Genomic DNA, 24456 nt, shown 5'->3' on the forward strand with positions numbered 1-24456 from the left:
AGACGGCCAATGCAGCCTGCAAGTTTCTTTATTGAAATTAATATCAGTAACCCTAACGAAAAATCGTCAAATTAAGCTCCTGTTGCTGCTGAATAGGTCAAATTGACATAAAGACGTAACAAGATTAAATTACGCATTAAGTTACACTGAATCCTCTCACAAATAACAATTCGATATAGTATAGAAAAAACTATTATAAAAACGTAACTTTCGTTGTGAAATATAAAAACGAACGCATCGTAGGAATTGAAACTTTAGCATGTTCTTCCAACAAATATGATACATTCAAAAAAAGAAAAAAAAAGGGACAATATTTCATTGGCTTTGGTATTTCTTATTGCGGTGGGTATAATGTGATAATATTTAGTACTAATATTTAATCAGTAACTATAAAGAGTATTAAGTTATAGTCACCCTAACTGAATTCGCAATTCTTGTTACTTTGGGCTGCGATTAGGGGTGTGAGGACAACCGAATGTGTCGGGTAAGTTAGAAAGAAGTGGGACGGATTCAGCACCCTGGTGTAGCCGAACCCGCCCGACTTCTTCTAACCTTACCCAAATCCGACATGTCGGGTACCTAATACCTCCCTTTATGCCCATTCCGAATTTTTTTTGTTCCGAGTATAATTATAGAATACTTGAATATCGGGTTACTGTACGCATATTATTTAATTGAGTATAATCTTTTTTTTTTGTTTAATGGGTTATAAGGAAAAAGGGCATGAATACGTTGAGGTGTTACATCGCTTTTTTCCTATTTCGTTGAATTTTTCATAGCAGAATTATCAGTAAATACCTAAAGCTGACGTCGAATTGTTAAATATTCGTGCATTATTGTACACTTATTACTCTCGAATATATCGAACATCATTGTCGTATAGTTCTTAATTAAAGACGTCGGTGACATGTTACAATGTCTAATAATAATAATATTAATAATAATAATAATAATAATAATAATAATAATAAAAATAATAAGCCGGGTTTCGGGTCCCGAAATCATCTCACTCATTCTTCCTATGAAAGAAACTTCCGGAAAAGGCTCTTTTTTTTTTTTTTTCGTTTAACTCATACCCACTCACGTGCATTTTAAAGGAACATCGAACACGTTTGTTGCAAACATACTGATACACCTTGAGAAGAAATATTCCTTGTAATAAATTACATATTGTCCAACGTACAAAATCTTTTTCTCCCTCTCTCACACACTCACTCTCACGGCAAATAACTATTTAACCTCGAAATTGTAATTCATTTTTCTTTTTTTCGATGTATTATCTCGCTCACACATTTCTCGCATCGTTTTTCAATCGTCTCTCGATGACTAGAAACATCGTTTCGCGGGTCATTTGGTAAAAAAATTATGCGAAAATGGAAAATAGTCGTAGAAAAAATAAACTCGGCCCGAGGGTAGCATCGAACCTGGTATGTAACGTATCATCGTACCAAGGAACGATACTGCCCGGCTTTCCTTTCTTCTTGGATACAGTAATTAACACACTTCGTTTATGTCCTTGCGATTGGGCGGAGTAACTGGTCAATGGAAAGTCAATGGCAAATCTACGCGCCTGGAAACCTTACTCAAACACGCATGGATTGCTAAAAATAAATACATCTTTTGCTGCTAAAACTCTCCAATACCCTGGCAGCAATTAATTCGACTGTTCGGCGCTCTGCGCTTGCTTTTCGATCTTCCTTGCGAGCTCCGGACTCATGTGCGGATGCGGGAATGGCAGCACCGGTTTCCTGAGGATCGTTGGCTTCACCTTTACCTGCGGTTTGAACGAGGACACCTGACTGCCGCGGCTTAGGTGCATATCCGCGAACTTCGCGACAACCTTAGGCGTCGAACGCGAAGGAAGCGGTGACCTTAAGGGCATCGAATCTGAGATTTGATTGGAACTGGTTGATCTGACCATATCCTCGGGCTCCTGTTCGGGCTCGTGCTCAGGTTCGACGCGTTTCAATTTCGGCGCGTCCGAATTTGTTTTCGTGTTTTTCTTCAAGGTGCACTGATTTTGCTTGGCAAACCGTTCTGCGGCTGTGCTCATGTCGGGAGACTCGGGTCCTCCCGTGGGCGACGTGGCTGCCTCCGCTCGTGATGGCTGATTTAAGTTAGGGCTCTCCTCGTCGGAACTACTCAGACTATTCGACGAAGCAGACTTTTTGCTTGCATCCTGCGCGGATAAAGGAAGATCCATGACGAGATCCGGCGTGTGTTTCTGACGCATTTCACGGAATTCTTGAGAAGAGCGGAAAAGCTTATGATTCGGAGGCACGGGAGGATTCAATTGTGTTTGCGACGTTGCACGTCTCTGCCAGAGCTCCCGATTTGCCGAGAAAGTTGGTTGTTCTTGAGGTTCTTCTTCTTGGGTGATAGCGGTGTTCGCCTGTAAAGGGTTTACCGTTTGCTGCGCAGTGTCCCCCATACTCTGAGATTTCCAATGTTGTTTCCTGCTGGTTCCACGTTTTGCGCTGCCGTCCAAATTCAGTAACGAGATACGTTCCGCTTCTTCGCCTCCAGCTTCTTCGTTACGTTGCTGCTGTTGCTGTATCGATGATTCGCTAAAATCCGTCTTTTCATTTTCTGCATTGTTACCAACAATGATTTGCGTAGCGTCTGAAGCAAAGGAGTGCTTCTCTTTCTCAGGCGTTGACACTTTTGCCATGCGAGATCCACATTCCTGAAAGCAATTCAATTAGGTGAATTGAATATAAATTGTAAGGTAAACGTTTCGAAATGAAATGTTCTGGTACGTAGTAAAGGGGAAGCTAGCGATGTTTTCCAAGTTACCAACCATGTTTGTTGCAATGAAGTGCAAATTATATTCTGTGTCGTTATGCATATGTAGTGCCCTGGAACTTCTTCAGATTGTTATTTTTATTAAAAGACAAAAGATGTATTAGATTTCGAAAATATCCAACATCCTTATTTTTAATGTTTCATATGTGGTGAATTGCGAAATGTTAATGATGAATACTTTTTATATCCGAAAACGAACGATATAATACAGAAATAAAAATTTAGATTTACATGCATTAATATGGAAATAAGGAAATGAATATACATAAATGCTAGGGATGTGCGAGTACCGTAGATTATGGGAGGGATCGGGGGAATGCCCGAAAGTATCTTCCTCCGATCCCGCCCGACTTTTACTGAGCTGTCCCAAAGCTCTGGTACCCGACATATCTGCCTACCCGCGCATCCCTAATAAATGCACAATATTGATATTCATGCCAGGAGGGGGGGGGGGATTAAAAACTGCTCGTAAAACTGACAATGAACAGGATGAATATAAGCAGGCAAATATGTAAACATGACAACAACTCTGCATTTGATACCTATCTCTCTACAGATGCCAACGATGAGAGGTTCGTAATATTAACTGGTCTGAGGGTGAGATGTATTTTTACTCACCTAAGCCAAAAGAATATCCACTGGTTAAGTAGGCTCTGCGAGTAGCATTCCATTTTGGTTTCGTCTATAGACTGAAATTGTTTTACAGAATGCTAGGATTCACAAACCAACTGAACTGTTACAAAAACAGATGCACTCCTTTAATGAAACGAAAAATATAGACAACAGAACCACACAACACTGGCAGCAATTTTATCGAACAGTTTTTAGTCCGTTTCACCCACTACCTATTTACGTGAAACTTTTTTTTTTTTTTTCTTGTCAACTAAAGGCTGATTAAACGTATATCTGGAAAAACCATCCCAACTATTAACATTGAAAACTCGTAAACAATACACAAAAGAAATAATATGTGACGCAAGACTCAAAGGACACAAGGCGGCACAAGACAAAGGGACCGAGGCACATGCAGCAACAAACATGTATATTTCTATTTTATTTACAAAAAAACATATCGTACAAATTATTACAGTTAACTGAGATACAACTATCTCAATGTAAATTTAACTTAACATAGCCATAGACTCGTCTCCCGTCATTTGGTAAAGGCAAGTTCGTCGAATCATAAAATCACAGATTATAATTCAACGAAAAATAAAAAAAGAATTATACGTTATGGAAACATGAAAAACTAAAACAATACTTATTCTCATTGCTCAAATTAAATTACTGATCGATACTTGGTCTTGGTTTAACCCTTTGTTGCATTATGTTTTTGCAAATTCTTGTATTTTTTAGCGAAAGCGCTTACGTCAGTGCGCGTCTGTGTATGCACGCTTAGAGGGGGCATTTGCGAATCTCCGATATTATAGAATTTTTTTTAAAGGAAACTTCTGAAATAGAAAAATATTTATCGTTTAAAACCGTATATTCTTTCAGGAAATAAAAACAAAAAGTCATGCAACGAAGGGTTTGAATATATTAAAAGAGGTTCGTTTGTGATTTTGGTCCCATAAAATAAGCGATGCTGATTTCTAATTAGGCATGGTGTAACAGGCAACGAATCTGCGCCTTAAATGGCAATGTGCATTCCAATCTCTCATTGCTATTGCACTTAAAGAAAACAAATATCAGCACAATAGCCATGCACTTGTGCTTTGAAATTCAAATCTTTTCAGTGCGTCGCAGAAGATGTACAAGCAGACGAATGTATGAAAAGAAAAAGTCGGATAAAGTAATTATACTAAACGGTAGTTTCCAATACCTCTCGGCTGATGATCGGTTGGGCCGAAGAAATGCAAGGGACATTTGTCACAATCGTTGAGATCACACCGCTGTTACTGATATTGTCTGTTGATATTATATTCGTGGTAGCTGGTGTGTCGGACATGGTACTAGACGACCAAGTAGCTGTATTCCCAGACGGTCCCATCAATGGTGAGTTGTTACTCGATAGAACACTATCGGCAGAGCTAGAAGTTCTTCTTCGCATTGATTCTTCGCTTGACGATTTTAGAAGTTCCTTTTCGCGTTCTTCATCCCTGAACAAACGATATGAAACTCTTTATAGCGCAGAAATGGTTGATAAAAAAAAAGCTTAGTTAAGCTGATTTTATAAAAAAGCTTGCATTGAAAAAAATATTCGGAAAGTCCCCCTGCAGTAGGTTTATTTAAATAAAAACTATAATTATAACTTAGAAATACCACAAGTTTACAATGAAGTGTCCCAATAAAATGTATACACATTTTATTATCGTAAAGGCACTAATTTGCTGTTTATAAATGTTCAAAACGACTAAATAAATGAAGACACAGAAAAGAAAGCCGTTTAACACTCTAGTTTAATATTAACATTTAAAGCGTGTATACATGTTATAGAAATACTTTGTACAGTACAACATGTAAAGCGATGGACAGTGGAAAGGATCATACGGGAAAGAAGGTTTATTCCTTGAAAGTGATTAGACTAAAGAAGCATTTTAAACCTAATCAACATTTTGTTGATGTAGGAAAATTTCGATTGATCGAAGTTTTATTCCCTTTTCGATTGCTAAATTCAGCCACTAGTTGAATAGAAGGCATTCTTCGAAGATAATAATTCGCCACTGCGGCTGATTAAATCTCACTTACTTTATCTTGATCATAATATATTTATCGGGAATAAGCCCCTCTCTACCAGCCAAGGCACCTCGCCACCAATCATTACTGACTTGTGTGTATAGAGTCAAGGTATCCCCCTTTTTGAAGCTTAACTCTCTTTCGGACCTTGCATTGAAATCGAATTGCGCTGTGGCTTCGAGGTTTTCCGATTCTGGGAATACACAAAATACGTAGATCCCGCTCTGTTGTTGGATACCGAGCGACAAATGAAATATTATTATCTTACTCACCATCCTCGGATGGATACACTTCGGAGTCCATGTCTTCCTGGACCTGATCCGTTGGCGAGTCTCCTACGTCTCTGTATTAACAATTTATTTCGATCAGGAATCATCTATTAGCAAATTAATTTATAACCTTTCGACATATACTTACACGTCGTCTGGTTCCCTACTGATGTATTTTTCGTACTGAGTACCCCCAATGTCTTCTGGGAATATTTCCTCACAGAATGTGATGATGTTTTTGATCAGTTCGTTTACTTGATTTTGGTACTGCACCTGATCCTTGTCCTCAGGAACTGGTACTAAAGTAGGACCAAAGCAGATAGCTAAATTGTAGGGGTCCATCATGTTTTCATCCGAAAATTCTGAAAGGCTATTTGAAAAAAAAAAAATATATACGTTTTACTTGGACACCCCTGCGATATTACTCGTGCATGCCTGTTGTAAACAATAGGATATTTAAATATTCATCCGAAAGAAATGGCGATGCTTACTGATTTAGAAAGGCGAAAAGATATCGCATTACAATGACGACCGGTCTTGGAAGACTCGCAATTAGTTCCTTCATCTTATTAACGAACTCCTGCTTCGATTCCAACTGTGCTAACTCCATTAAATGTTCAAAGTAAATAATTGGGAAGAGTGGCTCTCTCAATTCTCTTAAATAAAGTTTCAATACACCGGCAACACTATTAATATCCGATGCATCTGTTACATCGGCCAAAGGATCTTCTCCCCTCTCAAACCATTCCCGGAAGTTGTTGATTTCTACTTGGGAGCCCGAAACACGAAAGATACCCTGATGATGTAGACCGTACAGATTGATTACTCTAATGCAGCTCTTCATGATCAAAGGAATTTCTTGATTTGTGCTTTCTAAGTATTCTTCTAACGAGCCACCGAATAGTTTTGGTTGACCGTTCATCTGTAATCTACCGATTCGTTTCCTTCGTGCCTGTTTTTGTTTCGTTGCCGATATTGATGGGTTTGGGCTAGCAGTGGAGCCATCTAGTAGGCTTTGTCGAATGTATTCTTGCTTCGCGTCTAACCTAGCTATTCTTGAGGTTCCAAGAAGGTATTCCCTGAATTTCTGTAAAATTTCAATTAACAGATTATTTATTACCAACGCACTAATAACAAGTTAGTTAAAGATCAGTTGAATACTTCAACTTGGAACCCACCGTGAGGTAGAATTCTTCGGTTTCCTGTCTGTCGGCTCTGAGCTTGATCTGTATCGTTTCAGGAGGTCTAGAAGTGGGCACAGCGTTCTCTCCAAAATATCTAGAGCAGTCGTAGTCTTTCGCGGTGAGCATTTCTAGCAGGCTGGCCTCTGCCGTTTCTAAAGTTTTCCACACTTCCTCAGACTCGGTTCTCAAGGACGTCACTCTCTGTTGCAATTGCGTCAATCGTTGTTCCATCTCGGCGTGCAATAGCTTTTGCAATTCAGGCTCTGGGGTCTGTAGGGTCCGATGAATTTTATCAGTTATAGTATTCAAACGTAGTCCTCAATGTAGTAGTGAATTTTTATGCCAAAATACTACCTCGTCCCCTCGTTGTCCTTGGAACTCGAATTTCTTAGGGATCATAAAAGCAGAATGATGGGATTCTAGAAACCTTTGTTTATCCGCTCTCGAATCTAGAGCACCGACACAGGAAGCCAGTTGTTCAGCACCCGATTGCAAGGAACGTTGCCTACCCTCTTCTGCACTGCAGTGCATTAGCAACGCTCTGGCAATGCAATTGTGAAAACCAAAATCCATGCACTAGAAAAATGATACCAATGATCACTGATGATTTCGTAAGCCATCGATGTTCAAATGCCCGCGAGCAATTTGGGCGCACGTTATTGGACACGTGAATGATTGTTTAAAGTATCAATCACTAAAGACGATTAACATTTTCAGGTGACTCAACCGATTCACTGACCCACTATCGAGTCACGTGTACGGTATCAAGAAGCCAGATTAATGCTCTTTTAAGTCGTTTTCAAACGAGTGTAATTAGTTCATAGATACGCTTATCGTGACGTTGAAACGTTCTACTTTACTGTAGTAAATATTAAAAATTGTTAAGTCTATAACTTACATCAATGAGATCAGACAGATCGTCCACAAAGTATTTGTGTATTGTCGTGTTTGATGCCTCGAGACACAAAATGTACTCGTTTCTCGCTTTTAACGCCTTCAGCTTTGCTTCCTGATACTTGCTCTTCCTCTAAAGTAAGCAAGAAATTCAATAATGTTTATCAATGTCCTGATAATTATAGCATGATTAAATGATATTATTTCAATCGAATAATGGAGAAACCATTAACGGCGAAAGACGTATTAATTGCTTTCCAGTGAATAACCGCTTGGCATCGAAAAGCCTATTAATAGACTTCCGGTCGGTGAGGTGTTAAGGTCCGAAGCATGCGAACGATAGATCAACAGGGTTCTAAAAGTGACGGAACGCCGTGAAACTTCGACGTGAGATGAATGAAACAGTGCTTTATTCAACGAGGCCTCTGTGTTCACGTGTTTTCAACGGCAAGAGCTTTCGTGACGGAAATCGATACTCCGTGTCTTCAAGTACTACTCGACCCTTTCCAGGGTCAGCCGACAGAGTTGAATCGAAACACGAGAGCACCCAGTCCTCCTCGTCTGCGCTCGGGGATAGCCTTGAGATTTTCACCCTACCTTGTTCACTTCCTTCTCAATCAGCTTGTACTTCTTGCTGCGCGCCAGTTTCTCGGGCGGGGCGTTCGCCACTTCGAGCTTGGTGCGCTGCTGTTCCGCCACCCGAAGCTTTGTTTCCGCTTGCCGGGACTCTGCCTGGTAAGCCTGATACGTTTTCATCGTTGTATGCAACTCGTGCAGCACCCGGAGGATCTCCTCGTGCGTCTCGTATCCTATCTCACGGCACTGAAAAACAAGGATTCTTCTATCGTAAACAAAAAAAAAAAAAAAATGTCACAGGTAACATGGGTGACTGCGTGTCTGCGACCTCCTTTGCCCATAGTTATGACCCGCGTGCCCGCCTTACTATTTGCTGCCCATGCCTGGATCATACTCACACGCTTGTATATCCGCTGTACGTCTTCCATCACCTGGTTGAGACGACCAACGAGGTGCGTGCTGTAGACCTCCGAAAGTGCTGCATGATCTCTGCTTAAGGATTTTGTTTCGTTGATAAGTTGTTGCCAGCAAGCGTAGCTGGAGAATAGGGGCCATTGTTCTCGCCTAAGGATTATTTCATTAATTAATATATTAAGTATGAAATTTATCTAAGCTCCAGTTAAAAGTCTCTGGATAATATACTTTTGCTTTTGCTCCTTGTGTCTGAGCTGTATGCTTCTGGCCATCTTGTCTAGAGACTTGCTGTAATCGAGCTCCAGCTCGGCTCTCCTTCGAAAAAAATCCTGAAGCTCCGCCACGAGGGCGACTTGGGCCTCCATCCTGATGTCGAGACATCTCAGCTGTTCGTTCAGCTGCAGCCTTATGTCTGAAAGATGGAAAGAAAACGATAAGGATAAAAGACTTTGCTTGGCCTTTCCTTTTTCGTTAATCGATCGGGTTGGCTTCGCTGCAACATGTTTCGTGTTACAAACGAATTTACTGTCGGGGGAGACGACTCGTAACGGTCTGGATTCGATCGTCCTATCGTTTTATTTCTTTGCGCCTTTCCTCGAACACGTCCAGTGAACGTTTTACTCTTCGTTGCACGATTTTTCTTTAATTTTGGAAAGAAATATGGATTTTAAGTGGTAACAAATAATTTTTTATTTTAGACATTGTATAATATTGATATACTACAACGGTTATAATTTTTAGAAATCAAATAAACAATTTAAAAATGCAAAATTTTTTAAGAGAAAATTAAACAAGGAATAAAGGGTTGAACATAAATAAAACAATATTTATTGAAAACCAGAAATGATACAAAATAATAAATAATATTTATTGCTACGTATAAAACATTAGAAACATAAAATTTAAAAGTATTCAAATTAAATGAAATAAAATAAAATGAACAATACTTTGAAAGTCATGATCGTTGTTTCATTACCTGTGTCACTGACCTAACTAGACAAAGCTGGAACTTTAGATTCTAGGGTTCCCTATAATTTGCATCTAATCAATGAATCAATGAAGGTCATTGTGACTGGAGGGAAAAGAGCAAACCATTTCTACCGACCCCTTTCTCATGGATTAAACGATTCTCTTTATAGCATTCGAGAGAAGAAACAACACAAAGCAGAAGAAGTTGAAATGGGATCAGAAAAAGAGCAGAGAAACGTTGCCCATAAAAACTTAACGAGCTATGGTATTTCCTGATGGTACGGAAAGGAAACGATAGCGTTTCCTAGAGAACAAAGCAACTGTACAAATGAATTATTTATTTATTTATGTTTCAATTTGGAAATTTCGTCAAAATCAAATTAAACAAATTTAGGGAAGAAAATGACCCTTAGAGGCTTCAGTGAAACCGGACGATTTCTCACGTTTCTAGGAAATGGAAAAAAAAAATCTTCCCTTGAACTTGGGTCTTCTTTAACGAACTCGCACCATTTGCTCCTGAATTCGGTTCGGAACTTATCGATTTTTCGTGCTTCCGTGGTGTGTGATTCATTCCCCAAGTGGCCAGGAGATTCTCGAACCCTACGAGGGGTTGGAACGCATGAATCGACCTACGTCCCTCAAGAAGGTAAATAAACGCAGTTCGCTGCACGTCGGGGCATATGCCGGGTTGCAGGCATTGATCAGAAGGCGAGTTAGGGCAACCGTAGAAAGAGGATACACAGGCCCGTGGTAATTTCCTCTGAAAAGCCGTTGCTTTCGACGCTTCAGATGTTTTCTATCCCACCAGAGTGGTATTTTTATTCGAATTATAATAGCACATGCCTTTATGCTCTACATGGTTATCGACGTTACATAATCGGCCTTAATAACAATGTGCAGCATGCGTTTGGTTCACAAGAACGAACGGTCAACGGGTTCTGTCCTGCGCGTGCCACCCGATGACCCATTCAAAAACTTTTACTTGATTTTACCAATAAAAGATACAACAGGGTGTTTTTTATAACTGAACATGTCGATGGGAGACATAATGAGGTATAGATAGAGGGGCCTGGCTCATCAAGTTACCCAATGGGCATCCGATTTTCTGGCTAACTTAAGGACAACTATTTTATTGCGAGCATATTCCGTAAAGTGCTAAATACTAATGGGGATGGTTACACCCCTGCCTAGAGATGCCCTTTGTTTTGCCTATGGGTACTGAAGGGCATCCTTGCCCGGTGCACTACTTATTGTGTAGGCCTGCAAGGACCAAGGGTGAACGACCTCTCTCACTGTCTATAGTGCTTACTGTGTCAGTTGTTCGTTCACAAAGGGACCTGGATCTTCCCCAAAGATTTTAACAAGCCTTTACACGTTCATGGAGTATGTTACTAGGAATCTCCCTGTACAGGGTGTACCGCGCAACTGGGCCAAACTATACCGTGACAAAAGGTCCCAGATCATTGTCATTTTCTGAACTGAGGTGTATAACTAATTAGGGGTGGCGTTAGACATCCTGTATACGGAGATTCTTAAAACGTTTATGACGTAAAACTGACACGATGCGTCGCATCGTCCGGGGTAGACTACCCTGATACAATTCCTGGATTATACTAATATGTACAACTTGGTGCACGGACATCGATTGTGCAAGGTTTTGAAAACATACATATACTGCAGGATCCATGCACCTATTCCCCACTCAACCACCCCATTCAACACAATAAAGTTCACACCCCGTGGGAACTGATAATGGTTACGGTTCGTAAACGGCTACGCCATTTACCTTTCGTCAAAGCCTCCCATTCTTGGCGTCCGGCGAGCTTGAACATTTTTCCCTGTGATCCGTGAACCCTCCACTGATTTCCGTTGATGGCGATTGTCCTTGTCGTGCACAAATCACTTTTCCGTTTCTCAACAACACAACACGTAGTTCACGTTTTTTTTTTTCTTTTTTTATTTTCACGCTATTCAACACGTCGTCAAACTACTTTCCATTTAACGAATCGGCCAGTTTCTCGAAGAAGAGGATCGTGGTTGCACCTGGATCACTCTGCCGTGATCTTTGACATTTCTCGGCTTCGACAAACGATCTCATCTAAATTATATTCGTCAGAGGCGTGTTAGATTCGGCGCGAGAGCATCGATGGAGCGGGGATGGAACGAGCAAAGCCGAAGAAACTATAATCTAATCGCGAGCTCGTTGCAGTTAACTCGACAAACTATAATAATCCCGTTAATTGTTGCGATGATACCGACAGACAGATGTATTATGAACGGATCGCTGGAAAATAATAGTTACATAATGGAAATGATAATGCCCGATAAAAATGTTATGGCGCGTTTACACGATGATTCGAAGAATGAAAACAAAAGCGATAGTGTTCGAGATGATCTTTTGATAGTTATGGTTGTTAACGCTTGTTTAATCGTTTAGCGTGAAGAAACTCAGGCGAAGCGAGAATTTAAGCATCGAATTTATAGCAGTGCTATAGCCTTCTTCTATGAAAATTGTGAAAATCATTTCTTTTTAAATACTACCTATTTTTTTTTTCAACATGACACTTTTATAACCCTGGTTATAACTACAAAAGATACTATGAAAGGTTGATAAAACTCGGCTCTTTGATTCTGTTGAAATGATACTGACTGAAACGGAATATGTACATTTCCATATGACGTTTCACGATCAACAAAGCGTAGAAAAATGTGCCTCGTATCGCGTGCTAGAAAACTGAAAGCGCGCTGGCATATAAAAAAAAAAAAAATTGCAACTCCTATGAGTTTCACGGGCCGTTATAACTCGAGAAAGGATTCTGTTAATAGAATGCAACGATCAGCCCTCGCTCTCGTTCCCTTGCAAGCTTTTGTTTCGCGATTATCGGCTCTGATAGGTTAGATGATGCACGCTGTGCGTGAAGTTCTCAAAGAACTACAAGCCCTGTTTTCATAGCGCGATGGATGCGCAAAAGACTATTTTTAAGCTGCCTACCGAGGATGTTCTTAATAGGGGAAAACCTTATTATTTAATAAATATGAAAGATCACTTCCATTTTTATTTATATCGCTGCAAGATGTAATCTTATCAATTTCATTTTTCAAAATTGTCCAACAAATAGCTTCTTCAAACAGGCAATTAAATAACGAGCTAGATATTAGACGATTAATTACAATTAATTTCTTACAAATTAATTATTTTACTAAGTACACAAACATTAATCACGCGTTAACGTTTTGAATATGTACTTTCTGATAATGCGTACAAATATTGTTATCTCTGTATAAATAGATGTACGTAGCTAGTAGTTCTGTATTTATTTGCTTGTGTACAATGCCGTTTGGACAAAATTTTGATTTACTATTTTTTGAAATGGAAAGATTATGGTTAAAGTACGGTGATAAATCACTGCATCAATTTTCTACGAGCTTATTCAGAACCACAGTCTGATCTAGTTTCCAACATCATTATATGCAGATCTCCATACAATGAATCCAATGGATGATTGTTCGATAACCTTTAAATTATTCATGCACTTAAACAACTTCCTGCTTTGAATAAATAATTAAGCTGAACCTAATTTTATCTGACTGGACGAAAATATGGAAACTTGCCATAACTTTCAACTCGTAATATCAGAATGTATCGGAATTACTGATTACCTAAGAGTGAACATTTAAGTACTCATCAAGAAGATACGAACGCGTATGTATTTCCATGAAAATCCACCTTAATGACATTCTATAAAAATTTCTTTATTTCCATGACGGTTTGTCTGAACGTTCTGTCATATAATAAAAACTTCCGTCAGTGGAATACATTGGAATTTACTATGATCTTATATTTTTGCATTATTCATCACGGGTGCAATCACAAAATACCGTAGCAGTCAATCAGATTCGCAGACGTACGATTAATCATCGTCACCGAGGTATCAATACGTATTGTGCAACAGACAGTGATTAAAACGGAGCAATTTTAATAACATGCAGCGAAGCAGCAGCAGCGGAAAGGGAAGTCGTACGTCTGACAATAGAAGATAGAAGAAAATAGTTCGTCCGTGGGTTCGTTCATTCGTTTGTTCGTCAACGAATCAAACGCCCACGGTCGATTGAAAGCGTCTGACTGTAGCACAATTGCCCTTAAATTAAAATGTACTTTTGACCACACCGTTTCGTTTGACACACTTGAAGCAGTGGCGAATCCAAAGGGGGACCAGATCGCCCACTCCTGAGAGTTATAAAATCCTTATAAAATTAATTTATAGTGTAAAAAAAAAAAAATAACCGTGGGTTAAAAAATTGGTTGCATCTACTGTTCTTACTTATCGATACGAATTATTTTACGGTACAAATTCCTGTTTTCAACGAACAGGTGAGATATTGATTGTAACTGGACTAGATTCAATCGAAAAGAGAAAGGATCTACCCATTCACTGGACATCGACTTTATTAGCGCGGTAGTAAAAACAGAAACATATTTTACAAAATAAAAATAAAGGTCGTTCACTTATTTTGTTCACTGAAGCGAATTCCCTCTAAATTACAATTAACTTTTTGTTTTATTCCATTGTCACGAATCCTTATTATTTCTTCAAGTACATAATGGCCGAGTAAAGTAGCGGTTGTGGACAATTTTGTAATGTTAAAAATAAAAATACGAATGCTTAAGCGGTTGGTATTTTGAAAAAAGGATTTATCAGTAACAACTGGCCGCCATACTAGTTCCTCGATTAGCTGATCAAACATAGGTTAGCAGTTTCTGTAGTCGGCTGTTTTTACCTCGCCTTTTGCCACGTTCACTCCTAACGCAAACGGTTTCGCGACCGGTAATACGATGCTGTTCGTTCAAAACATAAATATATCTTTCTATGACTCAGACGACTTTTGTGCAGCAGACAAGAAAAGTTCGACTCAGCCGTTGCCTCGAACACTTTATTCCTACTGTATTAAAAGAAATATTAAGCTACGAAACCAGTTGCATTCGCACGCATTCATTCCTCGTGCTCCGCGTACACTAAAAAAACGCGACCGGTGAACTGTAAACGAGAATTACCGTAAATGTCATGCGTGTTTAACGGAAAAAAATATCATCGATAAATTGAACACCGTATCACTAGATCACTCGCGACACGTATATCCGGCGTTATTTTGATTATCGAGGTTACGTATCCACAACGGAGCTTCGGGGCTCAAAGGAATTTACATGTGAGAGTTCGGTAACCGTGCACAGTTGCCACCGTTAAATGTCCTTTATTTTCTTGTTCATAAATATTCTTCGTCAGAATAATACACACTGGGGAGGGGAAGGGATCCGGGAAAGAGGCAACACTGTACTGAAACTGCGAATCGGACGAAACTCGATCGAGACAGTTTCCTGTCGATGGCTTGCGTTAAGTCGACCGAGACCGTTGCGAAATAACCGTGGATATCGTGTCATAAAGTTCGAAGGAACCGATGCCGCGAAATTGGCAAAGCGTTTCACGTTCCTAGGCAAATCAGGACGGGACTCTATACCCAGGCAAATAACAGCGGCCGTGCGGTTTAAGTGACCGCTACAGTATTGCACATTGACCGACCAGTCGAGAGGGACTTGGCCGCGTGAACTGACCAGTAAGGACAGCTAGTCGTTGCTTTGACTGTCGTTAAATTAACCACAATTACCAGCAAGGCCTACACGCACGCGCCTTCCTCTCTACGCCTACCGCTGTGCATTACCGTACACGTACACATATCCGTCTTAACTTAACGCGTTCGTGTGCGTTTACACTTGCGCGAACGCCATTAAACCAGCGGTACACGCTGTGATCTCTATAAAGTATTAACGAGAGAAAGAATGATCAATTGAATTGAATTTCTTTCTTTTTTTTTTTTAATTTTTCATAGCTTTTTATAACGTTAATTTAGAAGTAAAATAGTAATTAAACATTTCGAGTAACAAGATTTAAATGGTTACGATTGAACCGCAAAGACCTGACCCCGCTGGTTCAGCAACGTTTTATTTAAATATAATATTCCTGGAACGCCATACTGACCGAAAATTGTTCATTTAAGATGTGCTATGTCTTAACGTGGAAGTAAGAAACATACTAAACAAAAGAACGTTGGTCAATTTACTGATAAGCAACGCGAAATTATCGCGGCAAAGTGGACGTTATCAGGGAAACCGAAATAGCAGAAAAATACTTAGAATTTATGAAATAAAAATATCTTCTTGTCACGATAATTAAACAGGAAGATGCAAGTTTCTTGGAGTATACTCTCAGCTTCATAAATGGAGACGACGTTGAACAATATTTGGGAAAGCCACGTGATTCGGTAGCGACAGATTTAGAAGGGAGATGGCCACGGCAATTGGCAAGTTAGTTGCCAATTACCACGTTATCGTTCGTGATACCGTCGCATGAGCAAACACGTCATGCGCACAATTTGTTGACGGCTTTATTGAATTAAATTTTTTACAATTATACTACCAGACGAAAAATGAGACGCAGAAGTAAATTAACAATTTTAGTGACTTATCATTTATGTCAAGTAAACAAAGAAATCGATAATTGTTATTTGAGATAACAAATATTGATATTATCGCCTTTTAAGCTACTTGTTTGCAAATACAATATAAAAAGATAACATTTTTAATGAAAACAATTTAACGATTTAATTTTTTCATTTGGTAATATAATGCCACCGGTGGGATCGAAGAGATGTAATTAGGATGACATTGGTAGGAAGATGGAGGGAGAATCTTCACACACGAGTCATAAATTGATATGCAGTGCAATGTTTCTCTATCAGCTTCCTTCCTGTACGAATTGAAGGGAAGCGTTAAATGGTTATTGCGTCGTCGGTTTAGTTCGCTTTTCGTTATCTCAATTCTGAAGCACACCAACGAACTGTAATTGTGTCGAAACTCGCGTGTATGCGGCCAGCTAGAAACAGTGCTGTAATAGGAAGCCGAAAGATAGTATTCTGAATAGTATCGCATCGAAAATTACTCATTAGATGTGTACTTTGCGACTAACATCATGTTACTAATTATCCAGATTTTTTCTTTCTTTACGATACTATTTATTCGTTATTCGAAATAAAAGAATTCGGTACCAAAATCTTGACGAGGTAATCGTTCAAACGGATTACACAAGTACAAACGATCAGGAAGCCATATGGAACCTTTAGATTTTCCATGTGACATGTTAGCGAGACCTTCACGATCGTCTCAACCGGAAACTAGTTTGCTCCCAGTTCGTAACGCCATATGGTAGAAACGAATTCGTTCACTGAACGGATATACACGTAACTCTGCTCGGAAACAGTGGCGTCACGGAAGCGTGACTTCAATCGTTTAGGGAATTCAAACTTTCGCGAAACTTACTATACGGGAATACGCATCCTTTCACGTTTCCTTTTCAACGTGATATTTTATAATTCAATTAGTAAAAATAATGAAAATATACAGTTGCGTTTAAATAATATGGAAATCTAATTTGACGATAAAACATTATGATGTAGTATCAGAGATCGGGTTGGATCGAAAGAAGTCGAGTGGGTTCGGTCGAGTAGCCGTCCGACTTCTTCCGATCCGATCGGAATCTTCAAGATTTTCTGTTTTGATCGCTATTGTACAGCTTTTCTTGCATTCCAAGTAACACGAACAGAGAAATTCTATACATCTAAACGAATGTTCGCACGGCTCTACAGCAACCAGTGGCATTAGATATCCTCACCTATCTAGAATTTCCAATATTGTATAACGCGCGTACATTGTGCGAATACGATATAGGCATAAAATCAAAAGAATACCTACAATGCATAGAAAGATAGAGATTCAGAGAACAAAAACCGTACGATGATGCTTTTAAAACGGAAATGGGAAGATGAGGTCGATATAAGCAACGTGAAATGAACGGAGCGAAGCGAAGATTACTTGAACGCAAACAAATTGAAAAAAAAAAGAAAAAAAGAAGAAGTTAACTTGATAGCCTACTTAGAGACTCGAATTATAACAAACGACCAACTACTGATACTTCGCTTTATTTTATCATCCCCAGCTACTTCAGATGCAATGAAAAAATAAAATGTATTTGCATCTAATAAACTATACCTGGAAATACGTCCTTGGTGTCGGGGTTATAAGGATGAATCCATCCGTTCCTTTGCTGAATAATGCACTGGAACATGTTGCTGGCCTATGCGTAGGTTTCGATTCGCGTTGATCGGCTGTAACGAACGACCGAACAAGAGGAAGAGAGAAAGAAAAAAAAAAAGAAAGACGAGGAAACAGGGTGAAAAAAGATGCGAGATCCGTTATAGTTGGCAAGCTCTTTCAATGGGCCAACTTCTCTCCCTCTGTTCCTTTTAAAAATATCCCTAGAGCACTCGAATTGTTCGCAACATCAATTCAGTGGTCAACATCGATTTCTTTGTTAATTATCGATTGAACTTATCGTACAACAAAGTAGACAGCCGTGCACAATTCCTTGATCAAAATTTCTTTCTAGAACATGTCTGTCTGACAATGCATTACTACCGAGACACAATATTCCTTTCTTCAAAATCGTTTCCAGCTATCATAACGCTGGTGAAGTCTTGCATTTCCCTAGTTATTTCCCGATTACGTTCCATCGAAGTACGTCGAGGAGTTTCAAGATCTCCATTGCGTAACAAAAATCACAAGGGCCGAAAAACTTCATCTTTCTAGCAATATTGGTTTCGCTTCTCCTCGATGCTTGCCTCTCTCCTTTCTTTTCGCACATGTGTGTACATCCGCACGCACACTTTCCGCTGTTTTTATCCCTCTTACGCTCGCTCGTTCTCCCATCAACGAGGTTACTCTTTCTTGTTTCCTTCCCTTCAAACGAAGCTTCCACCGCGGTAGCCGATTCTAACGACCACTCTCATCTTCACAACAAAATGAAACACTGCTACGAACGATTCCACATTCGATGCACACACGTTTCACTCTTGATCGACCATCACTAGGCTCGGTTGAAACCTGCAGTTCTCTTCTGTCGGACTAACCGAAACTCATTATCATCCGAACGGTACAGCAAGCCGACGTACTATGTTAACACGAAAAACGGAGGGGGTTGAGCGCGGAGGGTATCCAGCGCAGCCTGGGGAAATAAAGGCGCGGCGGTGTAGAAAAGTTAAGAATGACAAGAAAAAGGAAAGGAAGGCAAAAGGTAGTCGCCTTCTCTCGTTGCTCCTGCGTCCAGAGGGTGGCTGGTCGGCTGGCTGGGATCGAACTAGATGGCTCGTCGCCAGGCAACCGGATTTTCTTTCTCTCTCTCTCAAGTCTCCCTCCCTTTACACTCGTTCTCTCTTTGTCCAGCTCTCCCTGTTCCTCCGTCTCGGTTTCGTACCGGTGCTCTTCTCTCGTCCGCCGCTAACCACCGCGCCCCACCTTCTCACCCGGCTCGCTGTTGCTGTCTCTCCTTCCCATCAGAGGCGCAGCACACCGGTTCCTCTTTTGCCAACTTGCCACCCCCTGCATCCTCCGGAACGCAGAGGATTCTCTCGTACCTTGGCCGATGACTTTAGGCCGACCGCACACCGATCTGCTGCGCCAACGAAAATACGATACTGATGGAAAGAAAATTTGGAAAATCTGTTCCTTCATTAATGTTAGGAAAGAAATGAAGCAACTTCCGTGTCACGGTATCTCTTCATTTTCGTCTAATTAACATTGCGCAAGATTGATCAATATTTTGGAATTTTTACTAACGATAAGTATGCGACATTAAACACTGTACTTCTAATTACTTGCACAAAAGATTATCGTATTTTCGTATACGATCGGACTTGATAAAAGGACTAGCGTGGGTGCAACGTTAACGTATGTCGATTCGGTACGAGGTCAAACCAAGGAAGCTCCTTCAGCCCCGTATCTTGCATTGGGCATCTACTCTATCGTGAATTTGCGGAAGATAAATAGTTGAATTAAGGCTACCTGAAATACGGAAGAAAACATTTAATTGGAAACGAAATGGACCGGTTTATTCTATTTCTCGATGCGTTTTGTTTGCAGAGTACTGGCACGTCTTCAAAACAATTTTCACAACAGACGCAACGATTCTAAGATACCAGCGGATGTCGGCCGCGATGGACGCAGGAAAAAAGGGAACCATCGGTCGAAATAGCCGGGAACTTTCTACGTTTCACTCGTGAACGGAAAAAGGGGACGCGTCTGTAGAAAACTGATTACCAGAGAAACTCCACCTTCCGATGCACCGTTTCGAAATCAACTGAATCGCGTAATACCGTTGTGGAAGCATCGAGCGGAAAGTATATCGCGCGTCCAAGAGAGAGAGACACCATTAGCCAAGAGGGAGAGGGTTAATGAGAGACCAAGTGAGAAAGAGACGAAACAATCGCAATAAAGCAAGTGAATCGGTGGAAAAGAGACGGCTGTATACTCGGGTAGGGGAATCAATGAGTTACTCGCGCCACGGCTTTTGTTTCTCTCCTCGTCTATCCCGCTCGAACATATTCCTCTACCACCGGCTCTCCCATCGCGTTGTTCTATATAGACTCGTCCAACCCTCGAAGCGTGACCGTGACTGTGACTCTGATCAAACCCGAGTGCACGTGTCCACCGTGTGTACGATATTCCCTGCGCGCTGCTCTTCTTCTTCGTCCTGTCTCTCTGTGACTCGTCTCTCCACGTGGAATTGTGTCGTTCTTCATTTCGAGGCCGTTATTTAACACAACAGCCACGCACACTATACACTATAATGTTAGTTTGGTCAATAAATGTTTCATTCCTTTAGTGACCACTTCAGGATTACCGGAGTGCTAGCTTTAGCACTGGAACAGGCATGTTACAGCCAAAATTTCCTTAGGGGTAGCCGAGGTTGGCCGTGTGTACAAAATTTATTTGAACCATTTTGGTTGAAGTGTCGGATCGGATTTCATGTACTTTAACGCCTGACCGATTTTATGACACTCTATACCTATAGTAGAGTATCTGCAGTAAATCTGGACAACCCTTTATTTCTTAAGGGTAATGGGCACACAAAAAAGTGCACGTTATCTAATCTTGATGACTTCTCAAGAAGTTCAAAATGTTTTTTTTTCTTTTTACTTTTTATTTGAAATACTATTTTACCCAGCCTTTTTGGACGCTAGTTTTCACACGAAACAAGAATCACTAGTTAAGTATAGGATATGGCTGAAGTTCATTCAGCGTGTGACTATTCTAAAAGTGAACCTTCTATGCATGTGATCATTACGTAGCATTGCTATTTTAAAGCCACAATTCGTTCGGGGTTCCGACCTTCGTCCAGATAAGCGTGCAAATTCAGTACCACTTGGCCTTCTTACCGTGTGCTTACCCGAAACTCTTCATTGACCCATCAAATTCGTGTCAAGCTGAGACAGTTATTTCCGATACAGAATTCTCGCTTTACCTTCTACGATCCTGGATCAAATATTCTGAATAAAAACTAAAGACTCTTTCAGAATCTATTATAGTTTTCAGAACGTAATAGTATCGGGGATGCACAACAATTGATCATCATTACGAACGAATTATTCGATCTATTTTCGAACGATTAATCTCAATTAATGGTTCCTTTCGACAATCGTGTCATGTATCTAGATTAAAATTTACGCACACTGCGAGTTAATTGATCTAACAATGATAAAGGAGCTACACGGTTTCTTTGTAATGTCTTTTTTGTATCCTGTTGGGACTTCGTCGTTAATGAGCTGAACTGAAATGGATGGCCTAGTACTTACACACGTACATAAAAAAAATTACACTTGGACGTGTATGTTATTTCCCACAATTTCAAAAGCTGGAACATGCCTGATATTTATAGATAGAGAAAAAAAAATCGATCTCATTTTTATTCAGAAATAAAATACGTAATGGTAATATGGCACCCTAAAAGAAGACACGTGCTTGATCGTACAAGGCAGATATCCTTTGAGTCTAAAAATGGTATGTTGGTAAAAACATCTGTCGCGGAAAGCAGGAAACGAGGCTCACTTTCAGTTCTTTATTTTGTCCAGATTTCTCGTGTGAACTTATCTCTAAAATAAATTTAAAAAAAAAGGAAAATTGATTTCCCTTTTGATATGTAGCTCTTCACTGGTATTAATTTTAATATTCATGGAACTGTTGATTATTTTAATTAACATTCATTGAAATATTTAGGTCTCGTTTTCTATAAAAATACGCATTTGCATAAACATTCGTAATCCAATAATTATAATCGTACGAAAATACCGTGCTGTTCAATAAATTTGATTTTCATACGTAATGCATGCTTGAATCCTAAAATATCCTACCAGGTAAACAACATTTGTAAACATGTTTATTATCGACCGGTGTCTACGCTGGTGAATATTCTAATGCATCGGTAATGCACGGTGAAATCAATATTGAAACAGACAATGTTGCAACCGTACGAACGGACATAAACACAAAAATGAAAATGCACAAAAGAAACGGTCGACGCAGGCACGCACGACGCGTGGAGGGGGTACCCCGATGAACAACGGAAATGTACGCATGCGCGTAAGGGAATGAAAGAATACATAAGCACATATACAACCACGCGACGTGCCTGAAAATGTTTTCTAACGCGTGCATGTATTCATCGGACAGAGGAAAGGAGCGAAGAGAGAAAGGAACAACGAACGTTAAAATAAAATAAAAAGAATCTTGAAATTTTGTAAACGGATATAAGGGGACGGGTATCGGATCTACGTTTTTCTAAGAATTTTTGCTCGAATACATAAAACACGCTTATTAAAATAATAGCATGTAGTATATTTAATTTTATTCGTCGGTAAAGTAATTCTATTTAGCTTTAGTTAACAAACATTGATTGTTGCATGTCACGAACGAGTCGTGTTTGAGACAGGGAATAATGGAATGATAGATATAAGTTGACAATGCCGAGTATGTGAGAGTTTTTACGCGAACGTAGAATGCCATGAAACCTATCCCTGTTACTTCCCACGACTTTAATATGCAGACGAGGCAATTTCAAGAGCGCCGTGCCAACACTTCAACTGAAAGACGTGCAAGCACCTCAATTTGTTCCATCGAAAACCAATTGGTGTTACACGATCATTCATCGATCCCATAAAATGCACTTTTTTTATCTACATATCTATATAGAATGATTTCTCATTGAAATTATTCAATTTGAAAATTATGCAATTTACTGGGAAAATCAAAAGAATCATATAATTTATAGCATACGTTGGTAACGCCATAACTAAAGGCTATTACCTCTCCAACGTAATACGAGTGCACCAGTAAATAAGAATGTCTAACGCAACCTTTGTAAGCACCAGCATTCCACAGAAGGTATTATAGGCTCCGCTTAATTATCCGGTACAATGGTTCACACCGATAACGCCAAATAACTACTTATTTTTGAGAAATTCTCATTATGACGAACATTTTTCATCTGATTATAAGATTGGTATATCATTATTTGAAAAAATGACAATCATTTTTAGTATCCCGCAGTACAGGATATTAGGTTGCAAGAATAAGTGCATAAATAAAATTTTTCTTTAAATAAAAGAATCGACATGTCCACGTTATTCCATGGAGCCTAGCGCTGCTATGTTCGCAGCATCAGGTTCCGTGCTACAAGATTTTCTAACATCTGCTACACACTTGCCAAGCTTTTTCCACGTTAGAAAAACAACTATGTAACATTATTAACGGTCGACTAAAGCAGAGATTGTAACTTTTTGATCAATCGGATAGACGCATCTTAATGGATGTAGATACGTATTTTATTGAAACAAATTGACCTTTGACTTGAATCAAGCCGCGAATAAATTTAACTCTCTCCAGACAAAGTATATAATTTAGTATTCTCATAAAATCATTACAGACAATAAGAAAAATTGTCGTAATAAATTTCATTAATTTCAAATTCGAATGAGAAGAAACGAACTTACGATCGTCACAGGATACGCCGTTTACAGAAAAATTAACTTTCTCTGTGAATAAAAAGAGGGAAAAAAGTAGCAAGCGAGTGGAATAAGCAAAAGACGGAAGCAGAGAGAGAGGAAGAGAGAGAGATATGACAAGTGCGTGAGTGCAACTTACTGTTAAATACGAGCAGCTTCCGCGTGGAGCCAAGCCTCTTGATGGGCGACTTCACGCCGTCGATTTCTTCTTCGTCCATCACACCAGCAACGTTCTCAATTTCTGTTTAAACCCCACCGGATTGTTGATCCTGTTCACTAACGTGCCAGCCGACAGTTTCTATGAACGTGAACACATAAAATACTTGTCACAGTTTAAAGCATTCTCAAGCACGAGGAGGTCACCGCTTCGTTGCAGTGAAACCGGTTTACTGAACAGCGTGTACGCTTTTCTACGATCTGCACTAGATGCGCTATCAACGAATACATGTGCCGACCGTGCATATGGTAAACGTATTGGATAGAAAAGAGAAGAGAGAAAAAAAAAAAGAAAAGGCAACCGAGAAGAAATGCCAACACAACGAGCGGACGAACGAGTGAACGGCGGGTCGTTTATATGTCGACGGAATAAATTGTACGCTGCGGATGAACGTAGCCACAACGCGAGTTACTGTAGTAACGTCAATCGGTTTCTGGCTATCCCGAGGCACACTGAAGATATTCTTGGACTACTGTATATTAATTCGAGTTTGGGGAACCGGCGTCGCTAC

General features: G+C 39.8%; 1 protein-coding gene across 8 annotated transcripts; it reads right to left on the bottom strand.

Moving 5' to 3' along the window:
• Window positions 1-10: 10 nt before the first annotated feature.
• LOC114876364 (SLIT-ROBO Rho GTPase-activating protein 1-like) lies at window positions 11-24374 on the bottom strand. Of its 8 annotated transcripts, none has more exons than XM_029187753.2 (14): window positions 17886-17974; window positions 11574-11885; window positions 9047-9230; window positions 8803-8968; window positions 8426-8650; window positions 7833-7961; window positions 7289-7510; window positions 6929-7204; window positions 6242-6837; window positions 5899-6120; window positions 5754-5824; window positions 5494-5674; window positions 4628-4904; window positions 11-2686 (listed from the first exon to the last, which is right to left on the bottom strand). In XM_029187753.2, the coding sequence occupies exons 2-14, from the start codon at window positions 11617-11619 to the stop codon at window positions 1655-1657; spliced, it is 3627 nt and encodes a 1208-aa protein (XP_029043586.1). In that variant the 5' UTR covers window positions 11620-11885; window positions 17886-17974; the 3' UTR covers window positions 11-1654. The 8 variants fall into 8 exon arrangements, with proteins under 8 accessions (XP_029043586.1, XP_029043584.1, XP_029043582.1 ...); XM_029187751.2 differs by lacking the exon at window positions 17886-17974 and adding an exon at window positions 14841-15403; XM_029187749.2 differs by lacking the exon at window positions 17886-17974 and adding an exon at window positions 14567-15403.
• Window positions 24375-24456: the final 82 nt, after the last annotated feature.

Source organism: Osmia bicornis, chromosome 1, assembly GCF_907164935.1.
Source record: "Osmia bicornis bicornis chromosome 1, iOsmBic2.1, whole genome shotgun sequence".
In the NCBI taxonomy this organism is placed as follows: domain Eukaryota; kingdom Metazoa; phylum Arthropoda; class Insecta; order Hymenoptera; family Megachilidae; genus Osmia; species Osmia bicornis.

Bases quoted from the DNA above. Each gene is read 5' to 3' on its own strand.
- LOC114876364 (XM_029187746.2), bottom strand. From the start codon at position 23,946: ATGGACGAAGAAGAAATCGACGGCGTGAAGTCGCCCATCAAGAGGCTT. The intron at 6,838-6,928 runs GTGGGTTCCAAG...GAAATTTTACAG, and splicing joins CCGAAGAATTCTACCTCACG to AAATTCAGGGAATACCTTCT. The intron at 4,905-5,493 runs GTAAGTGAGATT...TCGTTTGTTCAG, and splicing joins TATATTATGATCAAGATAAA to GGATGAAGAACGCGAAAAGG.